Source organism: Pinus tabuliformis, chromosome 7 (assembly GCF_031772625.1).
Source record: "Pinus tabuliformis cultivar Carrire ecotype Pingquan chromosome 7, CPIR1, whole genome shotgun sequence".
Lineage (NCBI taxonomy): Eukaryota > Viridiplantae > Streptophyta > Pinopsida > Pinales > Pinaceae > Pinus > Pinus tabuliformis.
In genome coordinates this window covers 347,142,933-347,163,050 of record NC_142293.1, presented here as the reverse complement: position 1 = coordinate 347,163,050, position 20,118 = coordinate 347,142,933, and the positions used below count along the sequence as shown (strand labels likewise).

At 39.0% G+C, this 20,118-nt stretch overlaps 2 protein-coding genes across 12 annotated transcripts in view; one reads left to right on the top strand and one right to left on the bottom strand.

Annotated features, from left to right (window-relative positions):
* LOC149247375 (uncharacterized) overlaps positions 1-11,214 on the bottom strand; it is a 53,941-nt gene extending 42,727 nt beyond the window's left edge. For 5 of the 11 annotated variants that reach the window (XM_089458197.1, XM_089458188.1, XM_089458191.1 and 2 more), the window contains exon 1: positions 10,860-11,214. The gene's annotated coding sequence lies outside the window, so the exon portion shown is untranslated. Of the gene's footprint in view, positions 1-4,528; positions 4,927-5,157; positions 5,556-10,233; positions 10,621-10,859 lie in introns of those variants that run through there. The other 6 variants (XM_089458195.1, XM_089458193.1, XM_089458187.1 and 3 more) reach the window with 4 other exon arrangements.
* A 2,570-nt stretch (positions 11,215-13,784) lies between these two features.
* Positions 13,785-19,226, top strand: LOC149247374 (uncharacterized). The gene is made up of 3 exons (XM_089444064.1): positions 13,785-14,580; positions 15,190-17,507; positions 17,994-19,226. The coding sequence occupies exons 1-3, from the start codon at positions 13,785-13,787 to the stop codon at positions 19,224-19,226; spliced, it is 4,347 nt and encodes a 1,448-aa protein (XP_089300190.1).
* The last annotated feature ends 892 nt before the right edge of the window (positions 19,227-20,118 follow it).

Sequence of the window (20,118 nt, the reverse complement as noted above, 5' to 3'; positions counted from 1 at the left end):
GAATCTCTACAAGTTCCAAGTAGAGACAGGCACCGCCTTGAGCAGCAAGGCAGGGAGTTTTCAAAATAGAGAAGTAATGGTTAAGCGAGAGCAGGATAGAGCTCTCAAGATAGAGCCTCAGCTAGTATCTCAGTTTCAATCTAAGCTAGTGGGCAGTTGGATTGACCAACAACATGATGATGACCATAGCCCAAGGCAAGTGAAGTCAGCGACTCAATAAGAGACTCCTAGTATAGGGAGAGTTTGAGCCAAGAGGGTAGAGGATTTGGTTAAGGGAGGTCAAAAGAGAGTTGAATCTTCCAGTACCACCTTTAGCCAAAAGAAGCAACCACATAGGTACAGGGCGTACATGGCACTTATGAATGAAGTGATGGACTCGCAGATCATGGTGGGAAAGAACAAGTCTTCAAATCAGGTTCAACAGAAGAACGCAAGGAAGTCTTCTAGTTCAGAGGGAGCAGTTGCAACAGCGGAGAACATGGTAGTATTGGAGATAGATCCAGGCGGACGAGGTTCTTCCAAAAGCATCTTCCTCACTAAAAGGGAGTCTTGAAAATAGTAGCGAGAAAGGTTCCTTGATTTGTGATTTAATCAAAGGGACCTCAACGGGTTCTTCCTTAGTACACTCGAATTCCTATAAGTTAGGAATCAATTCCTATAAGTTAGGAGCTAATTTCTATAAGTTAGGACGAATTCTTAAGATTTAGGATAAGTCCCTACAAATTAGGATGAGTTCCTAAAAGTTAGGACGAGTTATGAAGCAATTAACTAATGTACAAAAGTGGAAGGTCGAGTTTCTTGTCTTCTAGTGCGAGTTAAATTGGGAAAAGGACGAGTGATTGAATCTCAAGTTCTAGAATTGAGATGAGACGAGTTGCATGAGTTAGTTCAACTCAGTTAACTCTTCAATCACAAAATCAATTCCTAAAATATAATTTGCCAGATTTAGCCATTCGAAAAGCTTATAAGGAGGAATGAAGGCACAATTGTATTCATTTTTTATTCTTGAGCACAAGTTTATGAGCTTGTGAGCTTGGGAAGAAAAGAACGTGCAAGAGGAGCTTGTGCGAGTATTGAAGAAGGAAGAATTGCCTTGGGAATGCGCTAGGAAATAGGGGCTAATTCCTAAGAAATAGGAGCAGCCCATGTGCTAGGAAATAGGGGCTTGTTTCCTAGGATTTGCGCAAGGATTTTAAAGCTCATCCAGGCAAGGCAAGAAGGCATAAGGATCAAGGGTATTACAGGGGTTTCAAGCTTAGTTCAAGCAGGGAGATCATTGTATTCTCTATTGAAACAATATTGTATTGTAAGAGATATATTGTTCATTCTTCTTCAATAAGATTCTCAATCAAGCAGAGGGTCTTCCCAGTTGGGTTCCCTAGAAAAATTGTGTTGTTGAATTGTGTAATTGTTTATTTACTTCTATTCCTATTCCGCTGCAAAATAAGTAGAGAAATTATGTGTCTATATGAAAAGAAATTAGTTTCAAAATGTTCATATTAACAGTTGCAGAATTTCGTGGATTTTCTACAGGCTTTGCAGTGAAGTTCAAGAATGTGCAAGTCCTCGTCAAGCCAAAGAATTTTAGCCAAAATATAGCTCAAGTAATAAGGATTAGAGAAGAAATTTTATAGTTTACAAGGTGAAATTATTTAAGCTTTGGTGCATAATAGTGATAGCTTGTGCGAGTTGTGGCACAAGAGAATGGGACACCTACATCACAAGGTGTTTCCTATTCTGAAGGAGATAGTGATAGGTCTTGCAAAGGATGCACACTTAGCAAGCATGCCAAAGTTGCTCGAAAGCACAGATCTAAAGATATTCTAGACCTAGGACATTCAGATGTTTGTGAACTATGTCAGTGATGTCAATAACAAAAAGCATATATTATTCTTCCTTTATTTCCTTTATTGATGATTTTTCTCACAAGACTTGGATCTACTTCTTAAAGACCAAGGATGAGGAATTTAGCAAGCTTCGAGAGTTCAAAGCTCTAGTTGAAAACCAAATAGGGAAGAAGATAAAAGTCTTGAGATCGAACAATGGGGAAAGTATACCTCCAGGAAGTCTGAGGGTTTTTTCAAGGAAGCGAGAATCAAGAGGGTGTTGGCAGTTTCATACAACCCACAATAGAATGGGGTGGTGAAGCGGAAGAATTGATCCATCATAAGGGTTGCTAAGGCCATGTAAATGACCAAGACTTGCTAATGTTATTTTGGGCCAAAGGCATGAAACACAATAGTCTACATCGAAAATTAGTGTCTACACAAGATCGTGGAGTACAAGACACCAAAGGAGGCATTCACTAGTGTGAAGCCAAACGTGAGTCATTTCTGCATCTTTGGTCGTCCAGTGTATATCCATGTACTAATAGAGAAGAGGACCAAGTTGGAGCCTTGCAACATGAAAGGATTATTTGTGGGTTACAATGAGACTTCAAAGGCTCATAGGGTCTAATTCCAAAGCAGAGGAAGAAAGTAGTGAGTTGGGATGTAAATATTAAGGAAGACTTTGCAACCAGGAAGTCCCATGAGCCTAATCCAATGTTATCAGAACCGCACTAGTGACAGAACCGAAAAACCCTCTAAATCGGGAACCAATCAGAACCGGTAACAAAAATAGACCAAAAAGATGGTCGACCAAAAACACATAAAATATTCAAACTTAAAATAAAAACATATATACTCATGCGCATCCATATAAATCCAAATCATTTATGCACAAATAAGCAAAAGATCTCATTTATATAGCATGTAAGGGTGCACATTACCAAAATAGCATCGAGTGCAATCAGTCTCTGAACCGAAAATACATCAACAAACAGGTTCTAGATGGCCTCTAGCATCCCCAAAAAATCATGCTACAACAAATGCCTACCTATCATCAAAATCATTGCCTATATTGGGATTTTTGCTATCAATATCACCCTCTAAGCATTAAAATAAGATAGAAAAAATGTAGCATGTCGAAAAAATCATGCTACAACAAATGCCTACCTATCATCAAAATCATTGCCTATATTGGGATTTTTGCTATCAATATCACCCTCTAAGCATTAAAATAAGATAGAAAAAATGTAGCATGTCGAGTAATATTTTGTTTGAGTGATGAGTAAATTTTAGTTGGGTTGTGATAGAGGAGTTTGACAACCAATGCACTAACATCAAGGTACATAGAGGGTTTGGAGCTCTTGATTAAATACTAGTTCCATACCCTCGTACATCAACAAATCGAATGGAAACATTACAGTTCCCCCAATCATGAAATCCTAAAAAACCATTAAGTCTGTTAGATTTTGAATGAGATCTAAAATTCTATTTTCTCTGTATGAAATCCAATGAGGTTGGAAAAGTTGTCTTGTGCATAGTGGAAAAAGTTGTCTTATGCTTGTGTGATTTTGGACATCAACTTAAGATGAGAAGAATTATTTTAGATAGGCAAAATTCGAGGAGAGGGATATGGTGATGGATAAACTAGTGGTCCTATACACAATCTCAGACAAGGAGAAGAGTTGGAGGGCATGCTCAAGCAGCAAATATGTTCCAGTTTTGAGCACTTGATCAGCTATGTGGCTAGTGAATAGCCCCCAGACTATCTGGAGGAGGCAGAGCAAGCCTCACCAAGCTTGAAGAAGAACCACTCTGGTGCATGAACTCATGCCAGCTCCTCTTCTGGTTATTACAGAATTGTGTAAATCTTGGTTTCGGGTCAGTCAATTTGGTTTTCTATGTTTACTTTCTGTTATCTGGTCTATTATCAGTTTGTTGGTAATATAAAAATAATGGCACTATATCATGAATGGTTAAACTCTGGATATGTCTCTGCATGAAGAATTTTTGTAAATTTTATAATGATGGGCAGACATATAAGCCCTATTTCGGCTATTTTTAATAAGGACAGTATGTGGAGATCTGTTTCTAGTATGTTCAGAAGCTGTAAGCTCCAAGATGTACCTGTCAATTTTCAGTTATGAAAGTCTTTATCTATAAATAAACTTTTCTTTTTACCCAAAAAAACGTAGCTTTTGACAGAAAATATGGTTTAGATTACAATTCCAAATACATTAAATGTTTTCATGTTCAAGTATCATCATGAGGAAAATATGTGATCTTTGCATCTGCTTTGTTTCTCACAGATCTTCCGTTAATGACATGTTTTGGAGATTCAAAATTCATTGCCAACACGTCTGAAGATTATGCATTCTGATTAAGTGTTTTCTGACCTTGCACTATTGACATGTTGCAAAAATTCAAAATCTTGGTGCCACTACCCATTCAAATTATGCATTAAAACAGAGCACAATCATGCCACATCTATTTACATCATGTATCTTAAAGATACTTTCTTCAAATGTCAAGCCAGCATAATGAATGAAGAGGTCTTAACTAAGGGAAAAACGCAGGTTCTAATATCAAACAAGGGCTTTTATGACGGTAGGAAGGAATCTCACAGAATAGAACTCCTGAATTTGTATGTAAAGCTTTTCATATCAAACAAGAGATTTTATAGAAGAAGAAAGGAAGCTCACGGAATAGAACTAATGAGTTTAGACATCGAAAAGAGCCCAAACATGATTGCAGAGAGAAGTCCGCCATCAAGAATAAAGATTGTAGAGCAAAGCATCCGTTAAAAACCATGAGACGCCAGATTTAAGGCCAAAATATCTTATAAACTCTTTCAAAGAACTGAATAAAGAAAATTCCAGCTCGATTGACTGCATAAGGGTAACGCATCTCTGTTTTAATCTGCCGCTTTTCAAAAGTACCGAAAATTTGTTATTTCCACTCAATCACCATAATCTTTGTTTGCTCTCAGGTCACTGGATCAGCAATACTCTCTTAAAATAGTTGTTTCTTTCTTTCAAAACCAATAATTATATACTAATCTTTTGAAAATCAGCTCCATATCTCCATATCTACTTCATTTTTCCACACAGATACCAAAGCTTTAGCATTTTTTTTTTATCAAATCTCAGTCGAAGAAAGCTTAATAACGTTCTTTGACTTGTACTTCCAGCTATTTGCTTCAACAAAACTTAGTCGGTGAAAAGTCGAGACATTTATTCTCAGATTTAAAAGCTGCGTACCGTAGAGAAAGGCAACATAAGATTTCACGTTCAAAACCGTGCAAAATATATTTGTGATATGAATTCCTTACCGGTTCAAGCATCTGCTGTCTCCAATTCGCGGGAGCTTCTAATATTGCAGCAAACCCGAGAATTTTTGTACGCCAAAAGCTTCCCCTGCGGCAGTTGGTAAATGGAAACCCTCAAGGTTATTTGAGGCCAAACCGGGGCAAATCCGTCTTTACTTCAACGCGAGAGATCTCAAGATCACGCCTCTTGCACCCGATTTGTGAAATTCCTCACAAAAAAATGCACATATTCCAACCCAAAACGGCACAGATCGCTAAAATTTCCGCAGCTTTCCTGAAGCATCCCTGTCCTCTACTTCACCGGCATCTCTCCTTCCCATTATTAACTCACACATCGTCCGCCACGCCACAGTCCAACATGGCAGTATTAGCAGCTTACACTTCTCCTCAGCGACGCGAGACTGTTCCGTGACATGCTAAATTCTTTTATTAGAATGTCATTTAGTTAATTATGCATCCCCATGGTGCCACTGCAATAACCTTTTTATTATTATTGTAAATTTTAGTTCCCTTTAGTTATTTATTATTTTTTAATTTTTTAAATACTGAAAGGTGGAATGTCCATAACAAGAAAGGCATCTCTAAACCTTTTATATCACACAATAATAATTGTATATTTCCACGTGGAAGGGGTCGTGTTCGTGGCAATGTGTACGGTGTTATACAATCAATTAACATGATCCGATTTATCCACCGAGGCCTAACTGTCTGTTCTTATAATTGAATATAAAATCAAATAATAAAGAATAAATAGATTAATTAATTCTCATAGGCTCACCGTAATCCCATGATCCGATTTAGTCGGTGTACGGGCAGATGGAAACACTTAATGCGCAAAAATGTTTGTTAAACTGTTGATGGGTTTCGTACAGAGAAAGTTCTATTTAATCGCTTTCAATTTTGTTTAGAAAATAATAGAAATTTTGGTATAAGAATTTGAGTTATAATTGTTAGTTTCAGGATTTTTGATGGTGCTGAATCCGTTTCCACTATCTAAAAAGCGATTTAAACAATCCCACAATTAAATTTTTTAAAAACAATTATCAGGCTAGAGATTCCAGCTAGATAAAACTGGTTTAAAATGGATAATTTATTTTTTGCAAAGCTTTATGCAGAAATTTAGGTGTAAGTGTAGTTTCATAAGCTTTAGTTTACCTATTTGGAGTTTTTCTAGGAATATTTTTTAGTCTAATTTGGAATTTGATAAGATTCCTTGGAATTACAAGTTTGAGTTGTGAATTTTCCATAATCTCAACACTGTAATGGATTTTCAAAGTGTTGAATCCATACATATGTAGTCAAAAACACATTTTAAACAACAAAAGATTAAGATTTGACCAAAAATTGTTTGGTTATTTTCTAGCCAAAAACTCCAAAACAATATAACATAGTTTTATAATTTAAGTTTTAAAAATAAGTTATTTTAAAATTTATGAAACATGTTTTTTACTTTCTATGCCAAGATATGTATTTATATAAAGTTAAGATCTAGTCTTGTAGATCACTTCTATTAGAGAGTGGAGACCAAAGCTAGAGTAGATTCCTAAGATATGAAAATAATTCATTTTAATGTAATTCAGGATTGGTTGTAGTTAAGTCATAGCCTTTTATTTGTAAACAATATCCCCAAGTGCCAAAGTAAAGAAATACAAAGCTTTCATGTTGGAAAGATATGAAGATGGAAAACCATTTTGCTAAGTCAAAACAAACTCCAAAGGACTCTAAACTTGTTCCTTGTTCAATTACTTAGTCTTAATACTTTGGAGAACTATAAAATGTATTGTTATTGTCATATTTTAGGATGCAGTTCACTACATGTTAATGTGCGGCTTAGAAGACATAATTTTGATTCTTGAGATGATGAAAGGATTTAGTTTTACTATCTTTAACCGGTAGTAACTGCAAGCCGGTAGTACTAAAGTTGGGAGAAATATAAGGAAAAAGGATGATGTATACATAGTCTTTCATTAGAGCTCTTGATTATGAAACACATTGTCCCCATTTTTGTAAATGCATTAAGCCAACGAAAAACTGAGGGGCATATCATTTTAATACGGAATAACAAATGTAAAAATAACCAATCCAAAAAAAGAGAAAATGCGCACTTTGAATTTTTTAATCACTCTCAATATTTAATAAATCCAAGGCTTATGTAAACTTATGTTTGTAAACATTTCCTATCACTATTTTACATTATATTACTTATAAACAATAAATCACATTATTCCATAAAAGAAATAGTACATTCTAAAAAGTTCATGGAGTGAGGGTCTAACAAGTAATCACAATTATAGGTAGAAGCTCAACAAAATTATCACTAAGTAATTGTCATTAAAAGCATGATTGGTTGGTCAAGTAAGAATAATGATGTTGTCCCCACTAAAGCTTAATTCAAGCTAACAAAGTGATATGCTTAATGATGTGGAAGAATAGTATTCTTATTACCACTTAAGTACAGTGGTTGAACTATTTGTAAAATTTACTAAACATTCTCTTATATATAATTAAGTGATGTGTGTCCAACTTTAAAAAAATAAAAATAAAAAATTCAATATTCTCAATAATTTCTTTAAGTATTTATAAACTACATATTAATATATAAAAGCAAACATTCACATCACTACATTTAAGATTTTTAAAATATTCCATTACATTATTATCATAATGTCAATGTTCTAATTTTTTTTTTTCAGAAATCCAATTTTTAGATTTTTAAAATATTCCACTACATTATTATCATAATGTCAATATTCTAATTTTTTTATTTATTTTTTTTCAGAAATCCAATTTTTAAGAATTACAATTTTGAAAAGTTATAAATATATAAAATCTCTAATATAATAAAATTCATAAAACTAAACAAAAATAAGAAAAACTACTTAATATGACTTCCAAATAAGAATTTCACACTCTAACTCAACCCAATTCATCTTTTTTTCTACCACTCCCTATTAGATCAACAATTACTCATCTTTATTAAATTCACAATATTATAGTCAACTCTAAAAATAACAACTTCCCTCTATGAAATTTCCCCGATCTTATACATAACCCTATTCATAAAATACTTAATAAATACATCAACCCTTTAAAAATATACATATTTTAACATTTTTATGATTTGAAATTTTGAAAAAAAAAAAAAAAAAAACAACTTCCTTATCCTAAATTTCCCCAAACTTATAAATAACCTTAATCATAAAATAATTAGTAAATACATCAACCCTTGAAATTTATACAACATTTTTATGATTTGAAATTTTTTCAAAAAAAAAAAGGCAGCACCTCAATTTATCAACCAATGAATCTTGGTTAACAACCCACTTAACCTTTAATTGAATACATAATTTCAACTAAAAGATATATAGGTACGTTTCAAAGTTTGACTAATAACTTTCACTTATAAAACAGATGTAGACAAAAAGACTGACGAGTGATGGGCACCTTTCATGACTTTATTCTCATTGGGAATCACCACCATGATGAGTGGATAAAGTGTGTTTCAAGGGCAACACACAACTTTTTCGCCCACTACAATATTAAAGCACGTAATGTGGTTACGTAGAAAATACGCCAAACCACAACTTACATTCAAATCTAACCACACCGCCAATCGCTAAAGTGACATCTTGATATTGACCTGAATTTGTCTGCCCACTTAGGAAAAAAATGTCCTTATTGTGAAAAAGAAAGCCCTCGGATGTCGAAGTGGACTTGATTAACAGATTATTCATCAAATTGGCAATGATCACACTAAGCAAATACTTGAAAAATCTTGTTCTTTCTTAGGATACCATAGAGGTTATTAAATTTGACCGACATCTTATTCTTCCTTAGGATACCATAAAGAGGGAGAGGTTATTTGACCGACATTTTAGTGATGTTATTTATACCATCTTATTTATATGGTTTTTTTTGGGTGAATAGTTAAGGTGGTGTTTAATTATTTTGTGTTATTATTTTTTTACTAAAATTTGGTAATAATATTATTGGTGGGAATGTTTTTTTTTTCATTATTTGAAATGCATAATGGATTTTGATCTCTAAAAAATTTCATGACACTCGATTTATATAGATTTAACAACTCAAATTTATCATGGGACAACCGATTTTCAATTACTTCTTATTTCCCCACCTTATTTTCCCTTTCAACCTTCTTATCTTATTTCTTTCAATTCCTTCTTATTTCCCCACCTTATTTTCCCTTCCAACCTTCTTATCTTATCTCATTTATTAGAAGTGGACAATCTGATCTTAGCTTTTGCAATTGTGTGAAACACGTGCCAATATGTTGTTTGAAACACGTGCCAAGCGGAGTGGAGATAGTGTTTAGGTGAAAAATAGGTTCACATTGTCTAGGTGTAAGGTTTTCGTCTAATGTTCCTCTCTAAGGTTAATAGCTCATTTTTTTCACAAATGAGCCTTATGTTCCTCTCTAATGAACTACCCGAGCTCAATCGGCACCTGGGGAGGAACACATGGAATACCCGAAAAAAGGAAGCATTTAAAAAATTCCACGACATTCAATTTAAATGGATTTAACAACTCAAATCTATCATTCCAACAATTGTTTACTAAATTTTAAGCTAAACTCATTGAAAAATATATTTAGAAAAGGCAAAAACATAAAATGTTTAGAGAATGCTAATAGTTAGTAGTTATAATCCATCAAGGTTATAATCAATCAAGGTTTCTTTCTTATTTTTAATGTGATCTTCACATATGTTTCAAAGGAAGAGTTCAAAAGAGTTTTTTTATGTTTACTTTCTGTTATCTGGTCTATTATAAGTTTGTCGGTAATATAAAAATAATGGCACTATTTGTCGGTAAAATAAAAATAATGGCACTATATCATGGACGGTTAAACTCTGGATATGTCTCTGCATGGAGAATTTTTGTAAATGTTAAGCCAGCATAATGAATGAAGAGGTTTTAAATAAGGGAAAAACGCAGGTTCTAATATCAAACAAGGGCTTTTATGACGGTAGGAAGGAATCTCACAGAATAGAACTCCTGAATTTGTATGTAAAGCTTTTCATATCAAACAAGGGATTTTAAAGAAGAAGAAAGGAAGCTCACGGAATAGAACTAATGAATTTAGATATCGAAAAGAGCCCAAACATGAACATGATTGCAGAGAGAAGTCCGCCGTCAAGAATAAAGATTGTAGAGCAAAGCATGCGTGAGAAACCATGAGACGCCAGATTTAAGGCCAAAATATCTTATAAACTCTTTCAAAGAACTGAACAAAGAAAATTCCAGCTCGATTGACTGCATAAGGGTAACGCATCTCTGTTTTCATCTGCCGCTTTTCAAAAGTACCGAAAATTTGTTATTTCCACAGAATAATCCTTGTTTGCTCTCAGGCCACTGGATCAGCAATACTCTCTTAAAATAGTTGTTTCTTTCTTTCAAAACCATAACTATATACTAATCTTTTGAAAAACCAGCTCCATATCTCCATATCTACTTCATTTTTCCACACAGATACCAAAGCTTTAGCATTTTTTTGGATCAAATCTCAGTCGAAGAAAGTTTAATGATTTTCTTTAACTTATACTTCCAGCTATTTGCTTCAACAAAACTTAGTCGGTGAAAAGTCGAGACATTTATTCTCAGGTTTAAAGCTGCTTAACGTAGAGAAAGGCGACATAAGATTTCACGTTCAAAACAGTCAAAATATATTTGTGATATGAATTCCTTACCGGTTCAAGCATCTGCTGTCTCCAATAGCTTTAATTCGCGGGAGTTTCTAATATTGCAGCAAACCCGAGAACTTTTGTACGCCAAAAGCTTCCCCTGCGGCAGTTGGTAAATGGAAACCCTCAAGGTTATTTGAAGCCAAACCGGGGCAAATCCGTCGTTACTTCAACGAGAGAGATCTCAAGATCACGCCTCTTGCTCCCGATTTGTGAAATTCCTCACAAAAAATGCACATATTCCAACCCTCTACTTCCCCGGCATCTCTCCTTCCCATTATTAACTCACACATCGTCCGCCACGACACAGTCCAACATGGCATTGTTAGCAGCTTACACTTCTCCTCAGCGACGCCAGACTGTTCCGTGACATGCTAAATTCTTTTATTAGAATGTCATTTAGTTAATAGCCTTTTTATTATTGTAATTTTTAGTTTCCTTTAGTTATTTATTATTTTTAAATTTTTTAAATAGTGAAAGGTGGAATGTCCATAACAAGAAAGGCATCTCTAAACCTTTTGTATCACACAATAATAATTGCAGATTTCCACGTGGAAGGGGTCGTGTTCGTGGCAATTTGTATAGTGTTATACAATTAATCAATTAACATGATCCGATTTATCCACCGAGGCCTAATTGTCTGTTCTTATAATTGAATATAAAATAAAATAATAATAAATAAATAGATTAATTAATTCTTATAGGCTCACCGTATTCCCATGATCCGATTTAGTCGGTGTAAGGCGAGATGGAAACACTTAACGCGCAAAAATGTTTGTTAAACTGTTCATGGCTTTCGTACAGAGAAAGTTTTATTTTTCATATAAGAGCTTGTAATTTTGTTTAGAAAATAATAGAAATTTTGGTAAGATTTTGAATTTATTAGAAAATTTGGGTTATAATTGTTAGTTTCAGGATTTTAGAGTTTTTGATGGCATTGAATCCATTTCCACTATCTAAAAAGCCATTTAAATAATCCCACAATTAAATTTCTTAAACACAATCATGAGGCTAGATATTCCAAAAAAAATTGTCTAGATAAAACTGGTTTAAAATGGTTAATTTATTTTTTGCAAAGCTTTATGCAGAAATTTAAGTGTTAAGTGTAGTTTCATAAGCTTTAGTTTATCTATTTGGAGTTTTTCTAGGAATATTTTTTAGTCTAATTTATCTAAAATTTGATAAGATTCTTTGGAATTACAAGTTTGAATTGTGAATTTTCCATAATCTCAACGCTGTAATGGATTTTCAAAGTGTTGAATCCATACATGTAGTCAAAAACACATTTTAAACAACAAAAAAATAGAATTTGACCAAAAATAATTTGGTTATTGTCTAGCCAAAAACTCCAAAACAAGATAACATAGTTTCATATTTTAAGTTTTAAAAATAAGTTATTTAAAATTTATGAAACTTGTTTTTGACTTTCTATGCCAAGATATGTATTTATATAAAATTAAGGTCTAGTCTTGTAGATCACTTCTATTAGAGAGTGGAGACCAAAGCTAGAGTCAATTCCTAGGATATGAAAATAATTCATTTTAATGTAATTCACGGTTGGTTGTAGTTAAGTCATAGCCTTTTATTTGCAAACAATATCCGCAAGTGCCAAAGTAGAGAAATACAAAGCTTTCATGTTGGAAAGATATGAAGATGGAAAACCATTATGTTAAAGTCAAAACAAACTCCAAAGGACTCTAAACTTGTTCCTTGTTCAATTACTTAGTCTTAATACTTTGGAGAACTATAAAATGCATTGTTATTGTCATATTTTAAGATGCAGATGCAATTCACTACATGTTAATGTGCGACTTAGGAGACATACTTTTGATTCTTGAGATGATGAAAGGATTTGGTTTTACTATCTTTAACATGTGTAAAAAAAGTAATTAATGGCAGCGAGCCGGTAGTAACAGTGAAGGAGAGGAGGAGCTGGGAACAGGCTCTGTGAAATGGCCTAACGGAGACCTGCATGAACGGGGTTGCAGGCCGGTTACAGCCCTGTAGCCTCTCCCGACCCCGTACTTTTACTTGGTCTTTGCGTCGGGGTTATTTCCCACTTGTCTCTCCGCTCGGTTGACATCCCGCTTTTCACCCTCTGTTTCGTTTTACCCTCATTGTTTTCACCCCGTTTCAGGTTTTCACCCATCTTCGAACGGCGCTAGGGTTCTACAGCCACGCCGACAGCTAACGGCTGGAAACAGTCGCTATCCTTCCGCCTGCGCGACCTGGCTGTGCTACTGCTGATCCACATATCCAGCTTGTACAACCCTAACGGTCTTTCCTTACTGTCGGTGCCGGTCTCTGGCGGTTACCTGGATTCGAGGCAGTTTCAAGCAGCTGGCGACATGGACATTGACGAGGTGGATTACTCGGACTCCCCGCTGGCAGAAAGCTCCATCTGGCGATCCACGTTCTCGACTTCTGGAGGTATGTACAGTGAAAATTTGTCCGCCAGCTTTGAAGACCTTACACAGACGACCGACCCGTCTATTCCCACCTCTCTGCTCCCTGGTGATCCCTCCTCCTGGGCCACTTTTTCTGCTCCATCCCCGGCTTCCCTTGGATTCCTTGCGGATTGCTTTCAATCCTCCCCTACCGACGCTGGTCCTTCTCTTCAGCCGGGGCTTCCCTCCATTCCCAATCTTCCTTCTGACCCTCAGGAGATCCCTGCTCCCGCTGACCCTATCCCCCCCTGCTCCCCCTGCCTCCTCTGGAAGCTACCACGCTATCCCCCCTCTCCCGGAGGCCATTCCCCCACCCCGCTCTAACCCTAACCCCCCTCCCCCGAGCTCCCCCCTGGCAGGATCCAGGGCTCCTGAAAACCCTAGCCGCATGTCCTCCCGCCCCTTGAAGAAGCAACGCTGCTTTAAATCCAGATCTGAGGACGTCATCCTGAGACTTGAGGAAGACATTCAGTGGGGAGACGCTATGGATTTAGCAGACAGAGTACTTGTAGGTCGTATACGGGGCAGGCATATCTCAGCGGAAAAACTGAAGACCTGGGCCGCGGAGATTTGGGGCCAATATCTGGCGGAAATCCCCTCTGTCCAGACTTTCGTGCGAGGCTGGTTCGCACTGAGGTTCGCAAGGGCGGACCACACGAGCTGGGTACTGTCATCTTTCTGGCATTTTGAAAAAGCTCTGGTACTCCTCAAACGATGGACGCCCCTTTTCGACCCGGAGACGGAACAGATTGGGGTCGGGCCAGTCTGGGTCAGACTACCGGGCCTGCCTTTACAGTATTGGTCCGAGGACATCTTCAGGAGAATAGGGAACTCTTTGGGCACCTTCATGGAATCTGACAAATCTTACCTCTCGACGGGGATGATGGCGTACGCCAGGGTTCTTGTTCATCTAGATACCAGAGGAGGTTTGCCGGAACACATCACCATCCAGTGGAAATCCTCCTCAAGGAAGCAGAAGCTCGACTACGAAGGAATCCCCTATCGATGCAGAAGATGCCATCAAGTGGGACACCTCTACAAAGACTGCCCCCTCCTCCAAAAAGTCCTGCAGACTCCCATAACACAGGACCAGCCCACTACTGAAGGTCTACCTGACCCTCCGGCAGCGGCGGCACCTAGAATGGAGCCCAATATTACCTCTGACACGGTGGAAGCGCCACCTGCACCTCGGCAAAAGAAGCAAGGAACGATCCCGATCCGGCCTCCATCTCCTCCTATGACGCGTTCAAAGGCTGCAAAAGGAGTCGTCTTCTCATCGGGTACGTCTTTTCCTCTATCAGACTCTGCTTCGCTTCTTTCTTCTTTGAGTTTATCACTCCCCTTCCACATGCCCCCCGATCAGGATCCCCCCCCCCTCTTCCCCGTCCGCCCTCGACCTGGTAAAGGTCCCCCGTCCGCCTCTTCCCCCTTCTAGCTCTCTATACATGACTTGTCCCATCCCACAGCCTTTGGGATTACCTGCCTCCTGCTCCCTCCCTTCTATCCCTCCCCCCACCTTTCATTCGCCCTCCCCCTCGGTAAACTCTACACCGAGGTACTCCACCCGCTCAATCACCAAGCAGAAAGAGTCGGACGCCATCGGGCTGTCTGCGGGGCCTCTCATCCTCTCGCCCAAGCAGGGAAGAGGCAGACCTTCCTCCCTCCACAAGGCTAAGAAACAAGCTGGGGACGATGTCATCCAGGGCAAACAGCACACCATTGAAAGGGTACTTAGAGCAAAGGACACCCTCCCCCACCCCCCTCCATGAAGATTTTATCTTTCAACTGTAGAGGGCTGGCCAGCCCAGAGAAAAAATTGGCCCTGAAGCGACTCTTATTCTCTGAACCGGTTGACATCATCTTTTTACAAGAAACCCTATGCAAAGCAGACTCGGCCACCTCCATCCTTGGCTCTTGGATGCCAGGATGGTCTTTCTACGCCATAGATGTCTCTGGACGATCTGGGGGTATAGCTATGGGCTTCAAGAACTGCTCCATCAATCTGAAGAATATCTGGGGTGGAGGAGGCTTTTTGGGTGCGGACATATATTCCAAGGACCTGGAGGAGGATCTAAGAATCATAAATGTATATGGGCCTTGCCTAAACAGGGATCTCTTCTGGCGAAAGTTTTTCAGCTCCCCCCTCCTCCTAGCCGAGAATACAATCATAGGAGGAGATTTGAACTTCTCTATGGGCTTCTCAGAATCCTGGGGACATATGGCGCAGATCGACCCGCTTTCTGATTTCTTTGAGCAGCTACTTGAGGATCATCACTGGATCGATATCCCTTCGGCAAAGATTCAGTACACATGGAAGAACAATCGAACTGGTGAACAAAGCCTAGCCAGGAGGCTGGACCGCTTTATTATCAAGGAGGCTTTCCACAGTAATCACCCCAGATCCAGGCAATGGGTTGGAAGTGGAGGGATATCGGACCACAGACCTATATTTCTCGAAGTTGGAGCAAGGCAACAGAAACTCAAGGCCCCTTTCAAGTTCAATTCCACTTGGCTCCGGGACTCCTCCTATATTAAACTAATATCAGACTACTGGAAATCACATCCGATCCCCGAGGGAGCAGACCCAGCTACTTGCTTTGTAAGGAACCTCTCAGAAATCAAGGTGCTATCCAGAGAATGGGCTCACAAGAAAAGGCAACAGGATGACCTAACGATCTCCCAAGCAGAGCAAGCAATTGCAGACCTAGAATCCCACTCGGAGGGAACCTATATCTCCCCGGAACAGAAAGCCATGTATGAAGGCCTTATCAATCAGAGATCACAAGTTCTCAGAGACCGAGAGGCAAGCTGGAGATTAAGAAGTAGAGCCATCTGGCTCAAGGAAGGGGACGAGAATACAAAGTTTTTCCACCGGTTTGCAAATGGACGGAAAGCGATCAACACTATCTGGGAGCTGCAAAATGAACAGGGCCAACAGATCCACACCTCCAGAGAACTTGCCTTCCTAGCCTCCTCACACTTCAGGAACATATACAGGGCCCCGAGAGAAGCAAGTTTGCTAGAGATCATGAGAGTGGCCGAGCTCTTCCCCAGGTTTGTGGATGATGAGGAAGCAGCTGAGCTCACCAAAGATATTACATTGGGAGAGCTAGAAGCCACCATTCAGGGCTTCCAAAGAGACAAAAGCCCGGGACCTGATGGCTGGTCCATCGAATTCTATCTAGCCTTCTTCGAGCTTCTGGGCCAGGACCTCCTTAAAGTGATCAATCATTGCAGCCTCTCAGGAAAAATCCCCTCGGCCATCAAAGCCACCTTCATTGCCCTCATCCCCAAAACCGATAAGCCTGTTTCTTTCAATGATTTTAGGCCAATCTCGCTCTGCAATTGCCTATATAAGATTATAGCCAAAATCCTTGCGAACAGGCTCAAGCCCATCCTTTCAGCCCATATATCCCCTGAACAATTCGCATTCCTCCATCGCCGTCAGATCCATGAAGCTATTGGTACTGCCCAAGAACTTCTCCACTCAATGCAGAGCAAGCATTTGAAAGGAATGATCCTTAAGGTAGATCTCTCAAAAGCTTTCGATAGGGCAAACCTGCTTTATATCCGAATGCTTCTCACCCATTTGGGTTTTCCCTATTTGTTCATCAAGAGGATTATGAGCTGTATTTCTGATGTACCGTACAGTGTCCTACTTAATGGTTCCCCCACCCCTTTCTTCTCTGCCGAAAGAGGTCTACGGCAAGGATGCCCCCTATCCCCTTTACTGTTCCTTCTCATCATGGAAGGGCTTAGCAGGCTGATAGCATCAGAACACAGGAGGGGCAGGATAAAGGGGATAAAAATCACGGAAAATTGCTCTCTCACACACCTCCTGTTTGTGGATGATGTGCTCATCTTCTTAAACGGAAGCTTGGCCGATACCTCAGCCTTACAACTTGTTTTTGACCTATTTCAGAAGGCTACAGGAATGATTATAAATGTTCACAAATCCACCCTCACAGCAACTGGTTGCTCGCATCATGAGGTCATCTACATAAAAAACCGGTTCCCTTTCCAACTACACCCGATGGAGGAAGGGCTGAAATATCTTGGCTTCCGAGTGAAACACGGGGGATACAAAATTGCTGACTGGATATGGCTTATTGCAAAGGTGGAGAAGAGATTAAATGTGTGGTATAACAGATATCTCACCAGGGCTGGGAGACTCACCCTTATAAAAGCTGTGCTGGAAGCAACCCCTGTATACTGGATGTCACTGGCTTGGATACCAAGAGGAATTTTAACCAGACTCCAAAAGATATGCTGCAGATTCCTATGGAAGGGGAACAAACAGGGGAACCTCTTTGCCTGGGTAAAATGGGACACCATAGCAAGGCCCAAGAAATGGGGAGGATGGGGCATAAAAAGACTGGATTTTTTCGCAAAAGCTCTGGCAGCAAAGCTAGGATGGCAACTGATCACATCCCATAGCCTCTGGAAAACAGTAGTAGTGGAAAAATATATTGCCCCGGAAAGCATCTTCAGCTGGATTCGCAGGGAACACAGGGGAAGTGGAAGACACTCAAATATATGGAAAGCGGTCCTCATTTCCCTCCCTCTCATCCGAGAGGGTCTAACATGGAGAATACATCAGGGGAACGCAGTCCGCATAGGTGTAGACCCCTGGATAGGATGTGGCAATGCCCATCGACTTCCAGCACAGCTAACGGCTTATCTTATGGACCAGGGTGTCTCTCATATAGCACATATTGCAGACCTTGAAAACTCCACTTTTCTCCAACAGGCCTGGAAGACAGCACTAGATCTCCACATTCCGGAACAGTGGCGGCATGAATGGGAGAACTATACAGAAGCTCTCACACAAGCGCACATCAGGATAACGGAAGAAGAAGATGAGATAGTCTGGGCACTTGCAAAAAATGGTTCATACACCCCTAAGGAAGGTTACCAAAAGCTCATGCAACAATTTCAGCCAGAAAATGCTCAGCAGTGGTGGAAAGCTATATGGCATCTCAAAGCAGCTCCCAGATCGTGTATGCTTATGTGGGCCATCCTATTCAACAAAATCCCCACAGGCTCAAATTTGAAAAAACGATCCTTCCATGGGCCTTTCTGGTGCCATTTATGTAGATGCAATGAGGAAGACACTGAACACCTTTTTCTGTCCTGCCCTGTAGTCATTGAACAATGGTCCCTCCTTACTTCTCAATCCCCCTCCCTCAATCGATGGCAAGGACAGTCAATCATTGAAGCCTGGCTGAATTGGCTGGAGAACCACTCGGGAAAAGATAGGAACATCCCCCTCCTCATGTGCTGGGCTATCTGGACGGCGAGGAATCGTGCAATTTTTGACCAAAAAATACCATCCTGGCCATCCATCAGAACACACATCCTCGCAGACTTCGCTCTCCTCCCTGATGACCCCCCACAGGCCCCTCATCGATCCATCTCCCCTGAACACATCGACAAATCTTACCCCTGGGCCTATTTTGATGGCTCAGCACAAGCGGAAGGCTGTGGGGGAGGAGCCCTCCTCTTCCTCAGGGAAGATCACTGCTTCAAATTACAAATATACCTGGGAAGGGGCACAAATAATTATGCCGAGCTATCCACTGCCAAACACATTATCCATTTTGTACTAGAAAAACGCTGCACAAGGCTACAACTGTTTGGAGACTCAAAACTTGTTTGCAACTGGCTCAACAGAAAATCTATCTGCACTGTTTTTTCTTTGAGACATATTCTGGATGAGACACACAGGCTTATAGCAGCTTTTGAAAAATTTGATTGTTATCATATCTACAGGGAGCGCAACACAAGGGCGGACCTCCTATCCAAGCAGGCAGCGCAAAGGCAAGAAGAAGACTGGTTAATTCAGGAAGAAGTGGATGGAACTTTCCATAGACACTATCACAGGCCTTTTGTAGATCTACATGCACAAAGGGAGATACATCTATGAAGACGGTCCCATCCTATCCACACTGTTTTTTTGTATTGTTTTCGACCCACGGGGGTTCTCCTTCTACAAGGCAGCGGTGATGCAGCTGCTGTAAACATCTGACAGTTTTTCATTATAGACACTTTATCAGGTTGCTACAGGCCTGGGGTTATCAGTAAATTTTTCCAGTTTTATACTCTAAAGTCTCCCTGCGTGGAGCACATTTATATGTTTATCTCTGTTTTATGATACAATATCTATATGAGACCAGCAAACTCCCTGCGTGGAGGCAAAACCAGGTTTATTTTTTGTGCTACTTGTACATGGTTGAAACAAACTGTGTTATTTTGCTACTGTCCGAGAGGCAGCCAGCCTCATTATGCATATGCTTAGACATCTACAGAATGTAATTTCTTTGACTAATAGAAATTACGACTTTTTCTACGGGAAAAAAAAAGTAACAGTGAACCAACTACAAGCCGGTAGTACTAAAGTTGGGAGAAATATAAGGAAAAAGGATGATGGATACATATAGTTTTTCATTAGGGCTCTTGATTATGAAACACATTGTCCCCATTTTTGTAAATGCATTAAGCCAATGACAAACTGAGAATTAGTCAATTAAGCGCATATCATTTTAATACGGAATAACAAATGTAAAAATAACCAATCCAAAAAAGAAAATGCACACTTTGAAATTTTTAATCACTCTCAATATTTAATAAATCCAAGGCTAATGTAAACTTATGTTTGTAAACACTTCCTATTACTATTTTACATTATATTATTTATAAACAATAAATCACATTATTCCATAAAAGAAATAGTATATTCTAAAAAGTTCATGTAGTGAGGGTCTAACAAGTAATCACAATTATAGGTAGAAGCTCAACAAAATTATCACTAAGTAATT